The sequence below is a fragment of the Phlebotomus papatasi genome, chromosome 2 (genome assembly GCF_024763615.1).
Source record: "Phlebotomus papatasi isolate M1 chromosome 2, Ppap_2.1, whole genome shotgun sequence".
In the NCBI taxonomy this organism is placed as follows: Eukaryota; Metazoa; Arthropoda; class Insecta; order Diptera; family Psychodidae; genus Phlebotomus; species Phlebotomus papatasi.
In genome coordinates, this window is record NC_077223.1 from 10,989,239 (window position 1) to 11,010,832 (window position 21,594).

Sequence of the window (21,594 nt, forward strand, 5' to 3'; positions counted from 1 at the left end):
TAATTGAACAAACAAATATTTATTTACATTTTCTTCAGTTTTAAATTTTTATCAAGGTTTAAAATTAATTCTGGATAATATTGCAAACTTTTCAAACGTTTTATCCTCAATTTGCAAAAAAATTCTCTCAATCTCTGCTCTTGTGCTTCTTTTTTCTTTTCTTGTGTTTCTTCTCCTTTGAGTGCTTTTCTTTCTTTTTCTTCTTCCTATCCACTTCATTTTTTTCCACCCATTTTTCTCCTTTTCTATCGCCTATTATCCCAAGAGTCTCCGGAAAGTTTCGTGCTGGAATGACTTTTGCAGGGTTCTGAAATGTTGGCGGAGGCAACTTAGGACCAAAAATCTCTGGATCATCTTCATCCTTTGGGCTTTCCTGAATTTTCTCCGTCTCTCTGGCATCTTGGGCATTTTTCTCTAGCTCTTCCTTCTTCTTTTCTGCAGCTTTACGCACGAAGAAAATTTTTGAGAAAATCCCTTGGGGCTCTGAAGGGTTTCTCAGCGGATTGATATCTTCCTTGACAGGGACTTTCTCCTGAGGTTCCTCTTCCTTTTCATCCTCTGATTCCTCGGAATCCTCAAAAATCGCCCTGAAGAGATCCTTTTTGTCAGCTGGATGCTTGTCTTTGGCTTCCAAAACTGCCATTTCCAGCTCGTTTTTGGGACGCTTAATCGGCGGAGGCACTTCTTTGGTTTCCTTGGGTTCTAGACGTTCTGGACGTCCGGGAGGAGGAAGCTCAGGTTGAATTTTGGGCATTTCAGGAGGAATTTCCGTCTGAACCTTTGCAGGTTCAACTCGTTCGACAATTTGAGGGATTTCTTTAGGACTTTCTTGGATTTTGGACGCTGTAAAATCTATCCTTTGGCTTATTGGATCCCTCAGGCACTCGAAAATGTTGGAACTCTTCCTATGCTTGGTCTTCTCTTCCTTCCCTGTCATCATCCCGCCAAATGGTTCGGGTACATTGAATCTCTTGCAGAGAAGAGAATCTGGCTTCCACATTACCTTCACCCTTTTGCTATAGAACCCAGTATTATCCGGACCTTCTGTCTGCCCGAGGACTTCTTCAGGTTTCTCCTGGGAAGGTTTTTCAGGCTCCTCCGTGGATTTTAGAGTATTTTCCGAGACGAAACGATCCGACATGAGTCCCGCTAGGGGTTTGTGCATTTTTCTAGCCTGCAGAAATTCCCTCTGTTCCATTTCCCGGGCATACTGGGAGAGATTGAGAGGTTGATTGGCTTGAAAAAATGCCTTGACTTCTGCTTCGCTGGATTTTTCGCTGATTTCCAGGAATTTATCAAACCTCTCTTGTTTATCCGGATCATTGAGAAAGAGTTTGTAGTTTCTCTGTGGTTTCTGTGGCTCCTGGATTTTGGGAGGATTTTCCTGGGATGTACCTTGGCGACTAGATTCTGGTTTTGAATCAGAGAGGGCATGCTTATCGCTCTTAAAACTTTCTTTGAGATGTTTCTCAATTTCTAGAGGAAGTGGAGCAAATCTGCTCTTCCGCTGGAGGAAATGGCGTGGCTGGAAGTCTCGTGGAAGGTCTATTCTGAAGATTTTGCATGAGAACTTGCCAGTAGTGGGATCAGCTGCAGCCAAAAATCCCTCAAGTGTTCCCATTTCTATTCCTTGAACTTTTCCCCGGTTCTTGGGAGTTTTCTGATCATCCAGGGAGAAATCATACTGCGTCATGTCATCTCTTGAATAAATATCCTCATCATCATCATCCTCCAGAGCTCCCAGCCCAAATCCCTTTCCCGAAATCATCATCTTCCGGTTGTTCTTTCCTAGAATTGCAAAAGCTTCAGACTTCCCCGGCTTTTGGTGCACGAGGCTCCGATCCAGGCCGGAATATCCCAAACCGAAGGTATTGTCCTTGGGAGAGATGGTGAAGGTGTCAAAATCATCTGGAGCAAAGGTAACTTCTGCACCTGAATCGTCAGAACTTGACTCTTCTTCTGATTTTTCATTGAGACCGAGATCACAGCCATATCTCCTGGCTAGTTGCTGTTCTTTCCTGTGCTGCCGCTCAGCCTGCTTCTTAGCACGCTTGGTAAGCCGAACACCCACTCCCTGACCCTCCCTCCAGCCCATTTTCCGTAGCAATCTTGTCCCAATGTTATCCCGTGATGGCATCATCAACTTCTGCAACACATTTTCCAAATTTGTCGTCTCAAAGGCAACTGTGTACTTTCTTTTTTGCCCTCCTGATCCACTTGTAAAATCCTCCTGAGCCTGGATCCTTTTGGGCGCAATCCCAAACTCTCCAGTATCTTCACTGTCCATAAAATCTTCAATACTCTGTGTAACTTTACCTGCTTTGTCTTTGCGGGAACTCTTGAAAGTCTGCGGCTTCCATCCTTCCTGTGAGCCCACTGTATTCCAGAAGCCCGCGGAAAAGCCCCCTGTAAATGCCCCATGAAATCTCCTCCTGCCATTGGCATCCACGGCTATTTGATCCTCCTTTGCGATGGGCTTCTTCGATGGTACTTGATCTGAAAATACAATAAAGAGGTATTACAGGAATGCAGAAATAATTTATCAATGAAGAAAATGTGTTTTCCCACACGGAAAAGGTCAGGGAAGATCCTTCTTGTACCCTCCGGAAAACATCAACAAAATGAATTTTCTGAACTTTATTTTTATATCTTACCCTCTTCAATAGGATCAAGAGGTGTTCCATATCTACACAATTCATTTTCCTCATCCATTTTCTGTTGAAATTTTAGGAAAATGGGAAAAATTCACAGGACTTTTTTTTGTAAACAAACCCCTTTTCACTTTGACATTTGAATTTGAGGTTAGGTTTGCAACGAACTTGCATGCAATTTGAATGAAACAGGGAGAGCAGAAAAAATTTATAATTTGTTTTTATTATTTTTATTGCCCCAAAAAGTGCTTAAAATTCAGTGAAAATACTTTTAAAACACTGTGTAAAGATTCACAGAGCTCTTAAATATCTAATAACGTTGAAATATAGGTGAAAAGTGTGTGGAATAATAGTGAAAATTGTGTTTGTTTTGTTTGGTTGATGGAAGTTGATGAATCCAGAAGGAGAGTATCAACAAAAATGAAGAAACTGAGTAACCTGGCCACTGAAGGACGCATCTTCCTGGTTAAGATGTACTACTATCACCATATGAATGTGGATTATGTGAAAAATGCCTACAAATTGTCGTATGAAGGAGTAGAAGTGCCATCGGAGGAAGCAATCCTGGCAGCAGTGTCTCTATTTGAGACCACAGGATCAATTCACATTTCCCAGGATTTCTGCAAAGAGAGCACCTTTGAAATTGTCCAGGTGGAAGACAGTGATGTGCCGTTGGATGTAAAAACCGAGCCAGAAGATGAAGATTCATGCAAACCTGAAGTTGTTTATCTTCCGGAAGGTTCTTCAGGTTCTGCAGAAATGCCAAATTCTCCCTTTGAGACTCTGGATGAGATCAAGGAGGAGAATGTCAAGAGTAATGTAAAACAGAGAAAAGTCAAAAAGAAATCCCTGGTCGGTGAAGCATCTCAAGAGACTCTCTTTTGTTCAGAATGCGATCTCAGCTTCAAGACAAAGTTCTGGCTGAAGAAGCATCTCCAGAGGACTCACATCCACAAGAAATTTACCTGTTCAAGGTGCAATAAAAAATACGTGTCTCAAGCTAATTTCGATGGTCACCAGAAAGCTTGCCAGGGGAAGTCAGAAGAAGTCTTCTTGTGTCCAGTGGAGGGCTGTGGAAGAACCCTGAAAACAAAATCCACTCTCAAGACGCATCAGCGCATCCATACATCCAGGGATTTTATCTGTGAAGTTTGTGGCGGGAGATTTCTCACCCAAAGACTTCTTACCATTCACATGGTCATTCACACGGGTATAAAGCCCTTTGAGTGTGATATTTGTTTTAAGAAGTTCACAGCCAAAAGCACCCTCAAGACGCACATTCGTTACCACACAGGAGAACGTCCATATAAATGTGATTTCTGTGAATCCGCCTTTGTGGATCGCCAGACAATGATTGTCCACAGGCGACAGCACACCGGAGAACAGCCCTTCAGTTGTCCCTATGAGAATTGCAACAGATTCTTCAAGCAGAAACAGAACCTCAGGAGCCATCTCAAACACATCCACAACGTCCAGCCGAAGCCCAATGCTAAAAAACCCTCCAAATATTGAGAAATTCTTGGTAAGTTTGCTTCTTGCAATATAATTTTTCTTTCTCGTACTCTTGCTGGGATTTTACAGTACCCGGAGGGAATGTTAGGCGCAAATTATCTTTTTATCTCGATTAGGGCACGTTTATACTAAGTTTAAAAAAAATCCTAAGCTTGCTTGTAAATGAGTTTATTCTAAAAAAAATAAATTGAGTTATTCACGATGGAAAATCTCTCATGGCGGTTTGTTTCTGAAATAAAATCTGTTATAATATTCCCGAATAGTTCCCAAATATGTCTTGGCTAAAATGAAAAGTCTAAAAGGCTTTCTGTTTTACTTTGAAATGTTACAATTTACTTACAGACTCTCTCAAATTCGGGCATTTGGGACCGAAATGTCAACCGAATTAGATAGAAATTCGGGCGACAAACTTTTTGAAATGCAACGATTTTTTATTCATGTGCATATATATTGAGTTTACACACTCATATATAACGTAAATTGCATGAAAATCCCTCAATAATGCAAAATCATATCAAAACTAAGACAAACCATGCCAAATTTAAGCATATTTAATTCATTTGATAATCATAATAAAACTTGAAAAAAAAACAACAAACTTTTTTCAAATGTAATTGCTGCCCGAATTAAAAAGTAGCCCGATCTTAAAAGAGCCGAATTTGCGAGAGTCTACTGTACTTGATTTGGAATTGATGTTTGGATTCGTATTTTGGTGAGAGAAGCCAGAAGTTGACGAATATCAAATGGAAAGGAATAATAGCTTCATTTCGATCCCTTCCTTTTGAGCTTTCGAAGAGGAAAATTTTAGTGCTCCGGAAAGTATAGGAAAATTAACACTGAATTAAAGCTCAGTGAGAGATTTTGCGTGCCGGAAACTGATTAATAAACACGGCGATAAAACTGTGAGACATTTTTATTTCAAAAGGGAATTATTGAATCAAAGTATCTCCAATTTAATGCTGTATAACAGGGGAAAGTTCCTATGCTACGTACGTTCCCAAGCTTTTCATCGCAATCACATTTTAAAAGTAGAAATTGTCCATTTTTTTTAAATATATTGCAGTCATATTTATTCGGAAAGGTAAAAAAAAATTATTCATTACGAAGCTTGGGATCGTACGAAGCATAGGCATTTTGCTCTAGTTTGTGTCTGATCTAAAATTTCTCTTACGTCTGTAATAATCTCGTATGTGTGTCTCGGCTAAAATATAATTACAGGAAATACAGCATTGAGCACAGATATAAGAAATCCTTAATCGAAACTTTAAATCATTGTGCAACTATCTATTCCAAATAAAATTTTTTCAGGAAATAAATATTTAAAATTTAAATGCTCGACTTTAAAAGATTTTTATGCGTAAAAGAGTCGAATACATCAGAGAATGAAGCTTTGTAGCAAGAATTATAACAATTACGGAATTGTGAAATAATTTTTAATCTCCTAAAAACTCTCCTGACTGATTTTCGTGCTAGAGATATTTTTTTCGACAATACTACAAAGCTAACGAATTCTCAAGAAAACACAAAAACATGGTTTTAGACGATTACTGAAGAGCGGCTATATCCAGACTAAAAGCAGAGATCAAATTCTCGAACATACGCAGTAAAACTGGTTACTGGTTGCTGTCTATTTCGTTCGTCGATTGACTGACTAATTGGAAATTTATACATCGCCGAAACCAATTATCTCGTACAAAACTCCATTTTGTCTTAATCCGAGACACTTTCCCTTCTTTTAAGCAGTAAGGCAATCTTTTTAAAATACATAATATTAAGAACTTGGCACTCAATGGGTCAAGTTTTAGAGCACTCGTTCTACGATGCAAGTGTTCCGGGTTCGAATCCCCTTTAGGTCACCAGGAATTTTTCTGGTGTTAAAGATGTTCTTCAGTGAGCATCACTGGACTTGATTTCACGGGTATGGGATTGACAACCTCATCCCGTACAAGAAAAAATAATAATGCATGTCTAGAAATCCCCTATCGGAAAGGCCTTGTTCCTTCATGGAATGTTGTGCCGCCAACTTTATTATGATTAAATAACCACCAGCCAGTCAAAAACTTATCTGGTTCTGCTCGTAAATTTGGACTCAGATTTAAAAAGGCGCTTTAGTCCGGAGGCAGGCAAAATCCCGAACGCCAAAATCCTGAAAGGACCAATATCCCAAATATTCAAAATCCTAAAATGGGTGAAATTATATTTAGGATAATATGTAGAATAATTTCCTAAGACACAGAAAAAAATCCCTCTTGGGATTTTGGTCCATTCGGGATTTTGACCGGGACCCATTTTAGTCTTAAGATGAATAAAAATCTCACTGGTGATCACCAGAATATTCCAAACCAAAATATTCTTCTTTCATTGGTAGAATTTTGGGAATAAGCTTTCAAAGCTACTTATTCAGATTAATTTCATCACCTCCACTGAATGAATTTCTTCAAAAGAGAACACACAGAAACACTTTATAGAAAATAAAATACAAAGTTTAGTTCCCAATAAATTTATTTTTCAATCACTGGGATGTTCTTTAATAAAAAAAATTGTTTTACACAAATAAAACTATTTTTTTTCAAATAGTACGAATGAGAAACACGTATTTTTTAAATCAAATTTGAAATTCAATTTGATCCATTCTCACAAAATTACACTCACTTTTAATGGGAATGAAATAAATTGTTTCAAAATTTTATAGATAAATAAAAGTTATGTTTTTTTACGAAATGTCATAAATTGAGAAATATAAAATTTCCTTTGAATATTTTATAAATTTCATGATTTATTTTACAAAATAAGGTTTTGAAAGTTGATTTACAGAATTACTCATTCAATCCACTTTTATTCGAGATCCATATTTTTCTTATTGTTTGTAATAGTCCTAGCAAGTACTGTAAATTTCACAAATGCTCATACATGTAAAACTGAAAAAATTAGAACTTTTATGATCCAATGCATAAATAATAGGTAATCAGAATAAGCATAATCATGCGTAATCAATTAATTAGTTTATGAGGTAGTGCCTTGAATTGGACGAACGAAAAAATAATCATAAATTAAAATCTTAAGCTAGGGAGGGAAAGAGCTCAGATAGAGTCTCATTCCAAATATCCATTTCACAATCTGCCTCCGAGAAGGGCGAAAGTGAGTTGCAGATGGAAGAAAATCCATCATCCGGTGACAGATTCATGTCTAGATAGTCTTCCTCAGCCTCATAATGTTTATTGTAGGAATGCTCCATGAATATCTTCTTTAGATCATGAGGAGAGTTTTTCGATGGAGGCAATTGAGGATAATGTGAAATCTCTCTGGCGCTTGGGCTTTTCTCGATGGAATCTTCAGGGTCATCAATAAAGTTTCCATCAGAGATCTCCTGGATGTGAACAACAGGGAGAGAATCGTGCAGATTGCGAGAAGGTTGAGCGCCATCACCTTCTCCAGCACGTTTCCCGACTCTGTGATCACTGAAGCACTGCCTAGTACACCTAGGCGCGATTCTATATCCTTCAGGCGTTCCTCCAAGAATGTATTGCGCTTCTGAAGTTGCTCATTCTCCTCAGATAATTCTTTTATTTTTTGTTCCATACTGTCCATCTTCATTTTCTTGCGATCTCTAGAAGTCTGGGCAGCAACGCGATTTTTCATTTTTCTGAAAGAAAAAATTAAAAAAAAAACTATTATACAAACTATTATAAATTTTATTTATACAAGATTTTGAAGGCGTGGCTTATTTTTTAATGGAAAGGCCCCTTCGATCTCATCTATAACACTGTGCAACAATTTTGAACTTTTTTTTTGTCCCTGGGTTCTCATGCTATTTTTTGATTTTGATTTCGTTTGGATTTTCCGCCTGGAATCTAGGCAAAACCGTTTTTGCCGTTTTTTGATACTTGGGTGCCTATATCTCCGATTCTGCTGAACCGATTTATTTCTCACTATGGAATAATTTGTTCTCCTTTAGATGCCCAATAAATCCTCTGAACAGATGAAGTTCGTACAACTGACACCAGGGGCGCTGTAGTCTCAAATATGTCAGAAAACATGGAAAAATCGAACTTTTTAGCAACTTTGATCAAAAATATCTCGAAAACTAGAACTGTCCCTAACAATCTGTTTTGTGGGTTTGATAGAGAATTTAATCAGCTACATTTTCGTCCATGTACAACTTTTCTCTCACTCAGATTATTTTTTAACCTCGATATTGAGGTTCAAACGAAAAACGAGCACTCAGCCAACTAAAGAAAAACTTAACTATTTCGCATATTTTGACTTTTTCTTTTCAAGTTTATATAACCCAAAGTATTATTTTCACTTTTCTTACAGTTGTAGGACTTTATTAATACTTATTGCATTATAAAATGTGTTTAGATATAATACAAGGTAATAACTCAAACAATATCTTCAGTGAGATTTCAGTGTTATTTCAATCTCAAAAGACTATTACAAAAAAGGCATTAACTGCATATTGCAAAATTTTAAATATTTAAAAGAACATTTCTTGTTAAATTTACGTTTTAGAATCAATAAGTATCTATTTTACCTTTTACATACCAGTTACATATGGAAAACTTTGCAAAAAATCCCTTTTCTAAATTCATTTCTTTTTATAATTCTTTAAAAAATTTTCCTACATTTATTTACAATCCTACAATTTTAACCTCATAATTACGTGATTTTCGTCGAAATAAATCTAAAACTAGTTTTTGAACTTGTAATGTAATTGTTACTTTATGAATATCAAATACGTTAAAGTTTTATACAAATTTCCAAGTAATAAAATAATATTTAAAAATTTAAAATGTCATTAAAAAAATCACCAAAAAAACAATAACACTCGATATTGTGAAGGTTTTATTTAGTTGGCTGAATGCTCATTTTTCGTTTAAACCTCAATATCGAGGTTAAAAAATAATCTGAGAGAAAAGTTAGATAAAAGACTCAGATAAAATATCTTTGCCTCCCTTAAAATTTCCCCAGATGTGTCTCGGTTAAAAAAGAAAGTAAATCATTCTCGGAAATTTAATTCAATTCAATTTGGCATACTAAATTGGGGCATGATAAAAATTAAAAAAAGATAAATAATAATACGAATTTAAGAATAATAAAAGAACAAATATTAAGAATTTTAGATGAAAAATTTTGAAAGGAAAAGAAGATAAGGCACGTAAGACTTCCATTCTTTGTATGAAACCCGAAAAGAATTTTATGTTAACGATTTTACTAATTTAAGAAAAGATTTTATTAGTTTTTTTCCTGTTTATCCTGAAAATCATCAATTTTTCAGATTTCAGAGGATATTTTTGCAAAATCCACAATGTATAAGGTTTATTTATTTATTTATTTATAGGTAAACTTATTTATTTCATTGCAATTTTATGAGGGTTTTATGGAATTTTTGCATGAATGTTATAAATTGGTCTGATCTTTTCCACGTCTGACAGTTGATTTATTTATTGATTAATGCATTACATAATGGCAGGACTATACAACACAAATTTTTGAATAATACGATTAATTGGAAAATATTATTTGTTGGCGCCAACACAGGAAAAGGCGCCAATTTAGGTCAGCGCCCCAAGTCGCCAGTGGCGGGTTCTCCAAACTCATCCGAATGACTCATCAATGAGTCATCATTGATCATGGACCGTTAATTGTCACTTTGTGAAAAAAAGCTCTATGCAAATACACGCGAAATTTTGTTCAGCCCAAATTTCTTTAATTATTTTGAATAAATTCGTCCAAAGAAATAAAGAGTGTTTGGTGAAGAGTTGAGACGTGAGTGGATTAGATCCAGACAGTGAAAGTGGTTTCTAACCAGAGGAAAACCCAAAAAGTGTGGAGGTGTCTTGCTGGACAAAGGAGAAGACAAGGAGGCTTTATCACCTTCAGCCCGTTGACCTTCTCACCAGATTGGCTCCTAATTTGTCTAATTTCTTCATTTATCTATTTATTTCAAAGGTGAGGAGCTCACAATTAAAGGAGTAGAGGTTCCCCCAGGCTCCCCTTATCTAATCAATTTGCTTTACTTCATTTTATTTCAAAGGTGAGGAGTGAGACACAAACTCCAAGGGGCTTACCATTGCAGTACAAATATACTTTTCTTTTTTCACATTTTATTTCAAAGGTAAGGGCTCCTTGACCAAACATTTGGTCCTTCGTGGGAAAACAGCGCCAGTCATTACTACAAAATCCACTATATACTGCCACTAATTGGAAATGTCATCAGAAGAACGTCAAGCTCTCGTTGCATCCCGTGGTGGATACAAGTCAAAGTTCACCAGAGTGAAGAACACCGTTCACAAATATGAGAAGGATGAGACACTCCTGACCTTACCTTCAGCCCTCGCCGAGATTGATCGCAATCTCGACCTGATGCCAGCTCTACGCAACAACATTGAAAGAATTTCCGAGCGTATTATCTGCCTTACAGTGGGTGCAGAGGAACAGAAGGTCGAAGAAGAAAGTCTCCAAGCATTACTGGATGAATTTGATATATACGATGATAAACTGATTGAGTTGAGAATCCAGGCAAAGGCAAAGGCCCCAACTTCTGACAGTGTAGAAGGCATGTTAAGCTACATCAACACCAAGCTTGATGAACAACAAATCCAACATGAGGTGGAAAAACGCATGGCAGAAGAAAGGTTTAAAATGACCCTGGAATTTGAGCAAAAAAAGTATGAGGCTACCCTCAACTTGCTGGTCACAGAAAATCAATCATTTATCACATCGAGCCCACATATGAGAGATGCACCTTCACATGCAAAATTGGAACCATTGACTGTTCCTGATTTCAGCGGCAAATACACAGAGTGGACAAGCTTCAAGGAATTGTTTTTGGCCATAATCGACAGGAACACAACTTTAACCGATGCTCATAAGTATTACTATCTGATGAAACACCTGAAGGATGAAGCCAAAATGGTTGTCGAGAACATACCAGCATCTGCTAACATCTACAGTGTTGCATGGAAAATATTGATGGACAAATACGACGATAAGATGAGCATCGCAATGAGTCACATCAGGTCTTTCTTAAGCATTCAAAAAATGTCTGAACCATCTGCTGATGCTATGAGACGTACTCATGTAACTATGGATTCCGCAGTTCAGGCTTTGGATGCATTGGATATGAAAAATAGAGATATTTGGTTGATTTACATTGCATTGGAAAAGTTGGATCCTGAAAGTAAAACTCTATGGTCAAGAAGATGCTATAATAAGATTCCCACCTGGCAAGAATTTGTCGATTTTCTCAATGAACGCTACAAGACGATGGAAATGGCCAATCCCGACAAACCCTCATCGTCAAAAAGACAGGAGGTGAAGTCCAAACCGAAGTCAGCATTATCGGTAACCACTTCATCCGACCAGGAAGACTCAGATAATGCCACTCCAGGCAATCTGTGTGCTTCGTGTGGCAAACCTAATCATCGCACAGTCAAGTGCTACAAGTTCAGAGGCCTAAAAGACACCCAAAGGCTTGAAATTGTGCAACGCGCCAAACTGTGTGTCAACTGTTTGGACCCTGGGCATCCAGTGGAAAGCTGTAAATCGTCAGCATGTAAGCAGTGTGGAGAAAAACACAGCACCTGGCTCCACCTGGCTTTTCATCCCAATGCTCAGATCCCACAGACAACAACCGTAGCTACTGTTCACCCAGATCCATCATCGCCTGCTCCAGTCACCACCGACGCAGAGCAACTATTTGGATCAGCTACAAGATTTACTCTAAAATGCACCACTACATCTTCTTTTCCCACAGTCTTACTGGCTACAGCAGTAATCTGCGTTCGGAATGATGAAGGAGAACAAATTCTGTGCAGGGCTGTACTGGATTCCGGTTCTCAAGCTAACATTATCACCGAGAAGATAAGTCAGATGCTGAAATTGCCCAGAAGGAGGACTACTTGCACATTGGAAGGAGTAGGGGGTCATGAAGCTCCATCAAAATATCAAACCAGTTTGAGTTTTGGCCCCAGAGGTTTCAATAGATGGACTGAGACAGATTGCATAATTCAAGAGAAGATCACCGGCATTCAACCATCAACAAAAATCCCTACTGAGTCACTTCCAATTCCTCCAAAGTTGGTTATGGCAGATCCACAGTGGAACAAACCACAAGTCATTGATATGCTGATTGGTGGACAACATTATTGGGATCTTGTCATGGATCAAACTATCAGATTGGGACCTGGATTGCCTATCCTGAAGCGGAGTGTATTTGGATGGCTTGTGGTTGGAGAAGTCACATCTAGCCCAGCTTCAACCAAAGTGTGCAATCTCACAACCCTTGAGTCCATTGATCTTAACCTCAAGCGGTTTTGGGAAATTGAAGACGTGACTGGTCCCATTAAACAGAGAAAGGAGGAAGATGAAGAGGCAGAGAAGTTTTTCTCAGACACTGTCACCAGAGATCCTGACACGGGCAGATTTATCGTGCATCTTCCGTTCACGGACAAAGTGAAGGAACTGGAAAATAACTACTCGAACGCTGCCAAACAACTTTACTTTCTCCAGAAAACACTGCAGAACACACCAGGAATGAGTGACAAATACCAGGAGGTATTCGATGAATATGATCAACTCCACATCACCGAAACCGTCCCAAAGGAAGAACAGTCAAAGAAGGCATTCTACTTACCTCATCATGGTGTCTACAAAGAAAGTTCCACTACCACGAAGCTTAGAGTTGTCTTTAATGCCAGTTCCAAAAGCAAATCCAATGTCAGCCTCAACGACACTTTGCTTACCGGTCCCGTAGTCCAGCCACCCTTCATTGAAATTCTCTGGCGTTTCCGACAACACAGATATGCTCTTACAGGAGACATCACAAAAATGTACCTGCAATTTTTGGTAACTCCTGAGCATAGAGATTTTCACCGATTTCTGTGGAGGAATCTTCACACAGGAGAATTGGAGCATCGCCGCTTTAGAACTGTGGTATTTGGTGTGGCCTGTTCACCATATTTGGCAACACGGTCTTTAGTTCAGTTGGCCATGGAGGATGGAGACAAATTTCCGGAAGCTCAGAAGGCAGTGATGTCTTCATTTTACGTGGATGATTGTCTGATCTCTGCACAAACAATTAAGGAACTCCAGGAAGTTAAAGATCAACTCTCAAATCTTCTTCAGTGCGCAAGCCTTCAATTGTCAAAGTGGACATCTAATGCGCCTGAGCTCTGTGGAGATGATACCATTAAAGATGTCGGAGCCAACCAAGAAGCAGCCAGCGAACCCGTGAAGGCTCTTGGACTCTATTGGGATCCCACTACTGATGAATTCAGCTTCAGGGTGTCATGTGACATTGATGGAATTCCAACAAAACGACAGTTGCTTTCAATCATTGCGAGGCTCTTTGATCCTATGGGAGTACTCGGTCCGATTGTGGTGAATGCAAAGTGTCTTATGCAGACTTTATGGAAGCTTCAATGCGAATGGGATGCACCACTGCCTGAGTCAGTGGTAGATGAATGGCTGTCGTTTCTGGAATCTTTAAGAAATATTCCAAAGCTAAGAATCCCACGTCATGTTTCGCAGTTCTCTGAAGTCGCTAGATGGGAGGTTCATGTTTTCACTGATGCAAGCAAAAGGGCTTATGGTGCCACAGTCTATATAGTCACAGAAGATTCTTCAGGGAACCGTTACTCGTGCCTCTTAACCGCCAAATCTCGTGTCGCACCAGTAAAATTGGCAACCATTCCTAAACTGGAACTTAATGCTGCCGAATTGGGTTCGAGACTTGTAAAATCAGTACGTGAATCACTCAAATGCACGGATTACTACTGCTGGACAGATGCAACCGTCGTATTATGCCAGATACGATCACCAAACAACCGAGAAGCATTCGTGAAAAATCGTTTGAAAATCATCTTGGAACACACTTCTGCGGAAAAGTGGCATCATGTGCCCACAGCACAAAACCCAGCTGACCTGATCTCAAGGGGAACATCAGCGGAGTTCTTAAGCCAATCATCATTGTGGTGGAATGGGCCGAACTGGCTCCTGGATTCTCCTGACAAGTGGCCTAGTCAGGAAATTGTACCAGAGCAGAAAAGCACCTTGGCAGTCACTATCCAGTGGCCAACTCCACGTGAGTACCTTCTCAATAGATCTAATTCTTTTTCGTTTATTCGAAGAGTCATGGCATGGGTGAAACGCTTCATCACGATCTTCAAGAACAAATATGGACGTCCCTCGTTGCATACTCAACCCCTTTTCACTGGACCATTACAAGCTGTGGAGATCAAGCAAGCAGAAGTTACCCTCGTTAAACTTGAACAGCTTGAATTTCTGGCTGAGGACATCAAGACGTTATCTGGCCAAAACCAGAAAGAGCTCTCCAAGCCATTGCGCCACCTAGGAACGTTCTTGGATTCAGATGGATTGATTCGTGCGAGTGGACGGCTCAACAATGCAGATCTTGAGGAGGATGTCAAAAAACCAGTCATTTTTCCTAGCGGACCGCTAGCAAAACGTTTAGTGTATCACATCCATCATCAGTTAGCACATGCCGGACCTACCCACATGCTTGCTGAAATAAGGAAGAGATATTGGCCACTTTTTGGGAGACGTGTCTTGCAAAACACCTACAAAGGTTGCGTCTTATGTTCCAAACGTAAACCTCATCCTTGTCAGCAACAAATGGGACCCCTTCCGTCACCGAGAGTCAACTTTACCAGGCCATTTGAGTCCGTTGGAATCGACTTTGCCGGTCCAATTTTGATAAAGGCAAATCGTCTTCGTAGATCTCCCACCATCAAGACCTATGTCGCTGTCTATGTGTGCCTCGCTGTTAAGGCTCTCCACTTAGAAATCGTCAGCGAGCTTAGCACTGAGGCGTTCTTGGCATCCTTCCGGAGATTTGTGGCCAGAAGAGGGACTCCAAAAATCATCTATTCCGACAATGGAACCAATTTTGTCGGTGCAGCCAATGTCCTGGGAAAGTTTCTCTCGGAAACTACCAACCAAACCGCCATCATCGATGCGACCTCAGGAGATGGGACCACATGGCAGTTTATGCCACCTCGATCCCCTCATTGGGGAGGATTGTGGGAGGCTGCGGTGAAGGCTCTGAAATACCACTTCACCAGAGTTATTGGGTCAACAATACTCACTTACGAGGAGCTTGCAACCGTAGTCACTCAAATTGAGGGGGTATTGAATAGTAGGCCTTTGACAGCGATTCCTAGTACCACCCCTGATCCTACTATCCTTACTCCGGCGCATTTTCTATTGACGGCTCCAATAACAGGTCTCCCAGAATGGAATTTGAAGGAGATTCCCCATCTTAATCGCTGGCAAATGACCCAGAAAATCTACCAAGACCTCAGCGCGAGATGGAAGAGAGAATATCTGGTCTCACTACAGCGCAGAACTAAATGGACGAAGAATATCACCAATATTCAACCTGGTGATGTTGTCTTGTTGCTCAATGAGTGCACACCAGGAACTTCTTGGCCACTAGCAGTGGTCACTCAAGTGCACCCAGGACAAGACGGGAAAGTGCGACTCATCACTGTCAGGACAATGAAGGGAACATACCAACGAACTGTGCAAAATGTGGCCAGACTTCCCATCGCAACTCAGGACACCGAGGATGAGGAGATTGCCAGCTTTTTTCCTGGGGAGTGTGTTGGCGCCAACACAGGAAAAGGCGCCAATTTAGGTCAGCGCCCCAAGTCGCCAGTGGCGGGTTCTCCAAACTCATCCGAATGACTCATCAATGAGTCATCATTGATCATGGACCGTTAATTGTCACTTTGTGAAAAAAAGCTCTATGCAAATACACGCGAAATTTTGTTCAGCCCAAATTTCTTTAATTATTTTGAATAAATTCGTCCAAAGAAATAAAGAGTGTTTGGTGAAGAGTTGAGACGTGAGTGGATTAGATCCAGACAGTGAAAGTGGTTTCTAACCAGAGGAAAACCCAAAAAGTGTGGAGGTGTCTTGCTGGACAAAGGAGAAGACAAGGAGGCTTTATCACCTTCAGCCCGTTGACCTTCTCACCAGATTGGCTCCTAATTTGTCTAATTTCTTCATTTATCTATTTATTTCAAAGGTGAGGAGCTCACAATTAAAGGAGTAGAGGTTCCCCCAGGCTCCCCTTATCTAATCAATTTGCTTTACTTCATTTTATTTCAAAGGTGAGGAGTGAGACACAAACTCCAAGGGGCTTACCATTGCAGTACAAATATACTTTTCTTTTTTCACATTTTATTTCAAAGGTAAGGGCTCCTTGACCAAACATTATTAAAAAAAATTTGAGCAGTAAGAAGAAATGGGGCACCTGCTAACTAGAGTACCCTTGAAATTGGGGTTTTTACCCTATTTTTAAATGGAACTGAATTTTACCATAATATAATCTTACTCTTCAAACTGAAGGGTGAATAAATGGCTCTCAGAGTACACCGATCTGCAGCCAAAAATCAACAGATCGACATTATTTTGCTAAAAAATCAACAGATCGACACAATTTGGCCAGAAAGCGATAGATCGGCATGTTTATTAGCAGAAAACAGCAGATCGGAACGATTTTAGCGAAGAATCGACAGATTTAAATGTCAATTCACACTTATAAAGTATATATCATCATAACATTATGAAGTATCAATCATAATACGGTTAAGATTGCGCTTAAAAACACGCACAGCCTTATCATAAACAGATTAAGATTGCGCATAAAAATACGCACAGCTCAATCAAAAAATGGATAAGAAAGCGCTTAAAAACAGGCACAGGTCAATGAAAAAACGGATAAAAATTCGCTTAAAAACACGTACAGTTGAATCAAAAACGGTAAAACTATATATACGTGTAACATCATAAATTTTCTACGGACAATTCCAGTGGTAAATTTTTACAAAAGATCGGCACTCAAGTAAACCGCTAGCGGCACAGTTACCCCTTGCATAAAACCATCAAGCTAAATTACATCATAATAAGTCTCAATTTCTTTTGTTTTTTTTTAATTTTCTTTAAAATTTTAAAATTTTCTTTAAAAAGGCATTTTTTAAAAAAATTTCTACTAGTGTGTAGACGCCACACAAGTTATACAAGTTTTTTTAAGCACTTAAATTCTTTAATATCTTTTAGCTGGTTTAGGTCAAAATGGGTTTCAAGACCATTCATTGATAAGGACAAGGGCTGTGCTGAGAGATACGTAAATTGAAGAGTGAATAATGCGGCTCAAGTAAAGAGATTTTAGTATGATTATTTTAAATACAAACTCAGATTTAAATGGATCATTAAAGCTTTTCCTAAAAAATATTGTATAGTCTGGGGTGACATGATAACTTATTTTCGATACTATCGACTGTCGATTCTGAAAAATTTAAACGATAGCTGTACAGAGAGTCTCGTTATAGTCCATATTTGGTTTCAGATTTGACACTTGGGTCGCACTATAGTCCATGTAATTTTTTAAAATTATCAACGACTTTTAGTATTGAAATTGCTCGACGGCTTCCACTTTCTTTGCGATTGTGGTACTTGTCCTTGCTCTCTTCATTGTGGATTACAATTATCACAACTACTTAATAAAGTTTGCCAAAAATATTAAAATAATTATGAATTTCGCATACTAAAAAACATAACCTAACTTAAAATCAGTGTTTTGAAATCAACGGTAGATAAATTGTGGACTAGCGATGGCCTATAGCGAGACTCTACTGTACTTCCTGTAGCTGATATAGTTATTATTTATCAACAGTTGTATTCTTTTAAGAATGTCACAATGAACAGCCTAACAATGCGTAAAAAGTCGACATTCACTTAATCTAACAGATATAGATTTATCGATACTGTCGATTCGATAATGTCGAAAAAAGTTATCATTCCACCCCTGATTTCTAATATATTTTTGGTTAAAAATATAATAGAATATGATAGTATGATGAAAGAATCAGGTTTTGGATAGTCGTTTTATTCTGTTAACATCGGTTTTGAAGAAAAAAGAAGAAATATTGCATAAAGTTCATGAAATCTAGTTTTTTCAATAGGTCAATTAAAAGTTAAATAAAACATTAATAGGTGGAATATATACAGATAATTTGATATCAAGTTAGTAATTTTTAATTATCGTATATACCTAGAGCACAATGTTCTGCCGAAAAATATAAAACAATTCCTCAGTATGCTTTTTGGTTAATAAATCCAATTTGCATTTTATTTGGTTGGCAGACGGTGTAAAATACCTTATCAACATTAAATTGAAACATGTTGGCTAATAGCTCGTGAAAAAAACTATTAATTTATGCGACTTTGATGGTCTTTAGCGATATGAAAAAAAAATCACTTTTATTAAATAAGAAAAATGAACTAAAATTTTTCTAGGATATAGACTTACTTTCTCTCAATCTTCTCTTCCTTGGAGAGATGATCCAGCCGGTGTTTCCTTCTCCTGCCCAGGAAGTCCTCAAGGGATTTCTGGGGCATATGGAGAATCTCCTGGGATATTTTCATTTTTCACTTTTATGCTTTTTTTTAATTCAATCACCATGAACAGTATTGTTTTTCACCACACTTAATTATTATCAGTTCTGGCTGAAAATTTTATTTATCTTTTCCACCTTGTGCCTGCACGAGACAATTACTAAATAACTTCCAATTTGTAGAAGAAAGTTCTTTTATATAGGCGTTCTGGTGAGACTGATGCAATGCTGTGTGGTTCAAAATAAATAAAATGAGCTTCCCTTTGGCGCGCACATGGCGACTTCTCATTGGTTGAAATTTCGCCCTCTGATGGGCAGTAGTTGAAATTGAAATGGTAAACACAGCTGTCAGTGTGGGTGAGATTTTTATTTTGATTTGATAAAATCGCGTTTTTTTGAGGAAAATCCCAGGAGATAAGCAAAGATTGTAGTATCAAAATGTTGAGAGGATTGTCCATGAGGAGTTTGTTTAGTCTGAAGGGATGGAAAAATGCCCAAAGTGTTTTAATTCAGAGGAAGTTGTCGGAAGCTGCGAGGGTACCGGAAGTAGAGCCCAATGCTCAAAAATTGATCAAAGTAGCTGTAATTGGGGTACCGAATTCTGGCAAGAGTACCTTTATCAACAAGATTATCAATCACAGAGTAATTGAAGATAGTAAAATAAATTCCAGGAGGAAAAATAATAAATTTTTGGGGTGGTCTTTTCAGATTTGTCCAACTTCCAGCAAAGTTCACACCACTAGAACAGCTTCCAGGGCGATAACTGTCCAGAAGGGGGCTCAGATGATCTTCTACGATACTCCTGGACTGGTGACAATGCGTGAAATTAAGAAACACAACCTCGAAACATCATTTACTTCAGCCTATCGTCACTCAATTCAGCATTCGAATATTATTGGGGTGATTCACGATGTGTCTAATCACTGGACAAGGGGGGAACTTCATCCGACGGTTCTGGCTACTCTGGAGGCATACAATAAATTACCGTCATTTCTAGTGCTCAATAAGATTGATATGCTGAGATCCAAGAGACTTCTGCTGGAACTTGTGGATAAGCTGACGATGAATTCGATTGAGGGGATTGTCCGGAAGGGAGCCAAGGAACCTGAAGTTGAAAGGGGAAAACCTGTGGGCTGGAGGAATTTTTCCAGTGTTTTTATGGTGTCTGCAATGACGGGAAATGGGCTTCCGGAAGTGGTGAATTTTCTTCAATCCAAAGCTAAGATTTCCAATTGGGAATTCAATGAAGGAACTCACACTGATCAATCAAATGAGACAATCATCCAGGAGACTGTGAGAGCCAGATTGTTGGATTTTCTACCACAAGAAATTCCCTACAGCCTGGAGACTCAACTTGAGTACTTCAGCAATATCCGGGGGACTCTGTATGCTTCCGTTCAGGTCACCTGCCCCAACAGTCGCATTGAGAAGTTGGTGTGTGGTGAGGCGGATGGAAAACTGAAGCAGATTACGGAGAGAGTGAGCTCAGACCTTGTGGAAACATTTCGCATGCCCATCTCAATCACAATTAGCACGACGAGCCGGAAAAAAGAATAAAATGTGTCGTTGAATTTACGTCATTGTTTTTCTTTTTTTTTTGTTTGGGGGACTGCCACCGAAGGAAAGATGATACGCAGCCACACAGCTCACAAAGTTGTATGGAGTGTGTAATGTCTCTTCTCGGCAAAATTGAAGCTGATAATTGCATTTTGGTCTATGCGGTTAATGGATTTAAATGTTCTCTCAAGAAACTCCTGATGAGAATTTATAAACTGGAGGAGCAACAACTCCCAAGTAATCCCACAATTGAAGCTTATTTTAGACGGGGGTTGGCAGGTATTTTCGAGGGTTTTAAAGTGGTTAGGAAAACTTTCTTCAGTCGCAAGCATTGAATTTTCTTTTTGGCTAAATTGAAAATTGCGCAACAATTGGAGAAGTTTTCTTCAAATGATTAATTGCATGAGCTGTAATTTTCACATTTTCTACTATAATTACTTTGCTGGGGAAAATCAAGATGCAGATGAATACTTTTCCCATTCTTAAAAAACGAATTTGTACGGTAATCTAGACAGAAAAGAACCTACAAAGAATTTCTTAGCACATGAAGCATAAGCTTCTTCTAATTTTTCAAAACGCTAATCAATATGGGGGCAAATGGGAATGCTCCCCATCGGGAGTCATTACAAGTTTGAGTGAGTTACAGTCAGAATTTATTAAAAAAAAAAAAGAAATTTCAAGTATAAAAAAATAAAAATGGAAATTTAAAAGATATCTTGGTTCAGATGAAGCATATGCTTCATGTAGTTTTCCAAAATGCAGTGGAGGCGGTCCGGATGGTCGAGAGAGCGCGTATCTTAAGGTTTACGGTTTACCACAGGCACAGGGGGATGTGAAACCAATCAATTTTTTTAATATATTATTTAGGGGAAAGTACTATCCCTTCGAACGTTCATGCCTCCGAATAATGTAAATTTTCTTTTATTTTTCTTAAGAAATTTAAGGGAAAATTTACCACGGATTGGAAAGTTAAGAGACATGCTCCATATTTAATTGAGAATTATAAGCCCCTAAATACTCTTTGATATTTTTCTTTTTGTTATTTGATTTATTAATTATTCATTTAACTCTTTCCGGACCGCAGCATATGCTGCAAGACAATTTCACAATTTTTTAATCAAACATATCTAAGCTCAGGAATTAATTGAGGTCCTATAAAAAATATCTTAATTTGGACATCCTTATAGTTTGTAATCATCTACAAGAATAGGATTTTTATCAGTTCTAAATAATTAAAAAACATTGTTTTTCACAGAACATGCATATGCTGCTTTGGGTACTACAGTCCCAAAAGAGACGAAAGAGTTAAGGACGATTGGAACACCGGTGTCCCATAAAGAAAATAATTGTTCATGACTACCTAAAGTTATTTTTTCCTTATGTTTGTACCTAATTGCAAAGTATAAGGTTGAAGGAATCTAGGATGTTATTTGCAAATCTCCACCTAT

The 21,594-nt window shown here is 38.5% G+C and overlaps 4 protein-coding genes across 4 annotated transcripts; 2 read left to right on the forward strand and 2 right to left on the reverse strand.

The window, feature by feature from the left end:
* Window positions 1-2,827, reverse strand: LOC129803757 (G patch domain-containing protein 1 homolog). The gene is made up of 2 exons (XM_055850539.1): window positions 2,655-2,827; window positions 1-2,496 (listed from the first exon to the last, which is right to left on the reverse strand). Exons 1-2 carry the CDS (start codon window positions 2,710-2,712, stop codon window positions 128-130), a joined length of 2,427 nt encoding a protein of 808 aa, XP_055706514.1. The 5' UTR covers window positions 2,713-2,827; the 3' UTR covers window positions 1-127.
* On the forward strand, window positions 2,808-4,635 carry LOC129803792 (zinc finger protein 32-like). Its single transcript, XM_055850595.1, has one exon. It carries the CDS (start codon window positions 3,033-3,035, stop codon window positions 4,161-4,163), a length of 1,131 nt encoding a protein of 376 aa, XP_055706570.1. The 5' UTR covers window positions 2,808-3,032; the 3' UTR covers window positions 4,164-4,635.
* A 2,012-nt stretch (window positions 4,636-6,647) lies between these two features.
* LOC129803829 (X-box-binding protein 1) lies at window positions 6,648-18,840 on the reverse strand. Its single transcript, XM_055850641.1, has 2 exons — window positions 18,505-18,840; window positions 6,648-7,806 (listed from the first exon to the last, which is right to left on the reverse strand). Exons 1-2 carry the CDS (start codon window positions 18,618-18,620, stop codon window positions 7,410-7,412), a joined length of 513 nt encoding a protein of 170 aa, XP_055706616.1. The 5' UTR covers window positions 18,621-18,840; the 3' UTR covers window positions 6,648-7,409.
* Window positions 18,841-18,905: 65 nt separating this feature from the next.
* LOC129803795 (GTPase Era, mitochondrial) lies at window positions 18,906-20,164 on the forward strand. Its single transcript, XM_055850600.1, has 2 exons — window positions 18,906-19,231; window positions 19,298-20,164. Exons 1-2 carry the CDS (start codon window positions 19,028-19,030, stop codon window positions 20,144-20,146), a joined length of 1,053 nt encoding a protein of 350 aa, XP_055706575.1. The 5' UTR covers window positions 18,906-19,027; the 3' UTR covers window positions 20,147-20,164.
* Window positions 20,165-21,594: the final 1,430 nt, after the last annotated feature.

Coding starts and splice junctions, on each gene's coding strand:
- LOC129803829 (XM_055850641.1), bottom strand. CDS start 18,620: ATGAAAATATCCCAGGAGATTCTCCATATGCCCCAGAAATCCCTTGAG. Junction 7,807..18,504: donor GAAGAGAAGATTGAGAGAAA/GTAAGTCTATAT, acceptor TTTTTCTTTCAG/AAAAATGAAAAATCGCGTTG.
- LOC129803792 (XM_055850595.1), top strand. CDS start 3,033: ATGGAAGTTGATGAATCCAGAAGGAGAGTATCAACAAAAATGAAGAAA.
- LOC129803795 (XM_055850600.1), top strand. CDS start 19,028: ATGTTGAGAGGATTGTCCATGAGGAGTTTGTTTAGTCTGAAGGGATGG. Junction 19,232..19,297: donor ACAAGATTATCAATCACAGA/GTAATTGAAGAT, acceptor TGGTCTTTTCAG/ATTTGTCCAACTTCCAGCAA.
- LOC129803757 (XM_055850539.1), bottom strand. CDS start 2,712: ATGGATGAGGAAAATGAATTGTGTAGATATGGAACACCTCTTGATCCT. Junction 2,497..2,654: donor TCTTGATCCTATTGAAGAGG/GTAAGATATAAA, acceptor TTGTATTTTCAG/ATCAAGTACCATCGAAGAAG.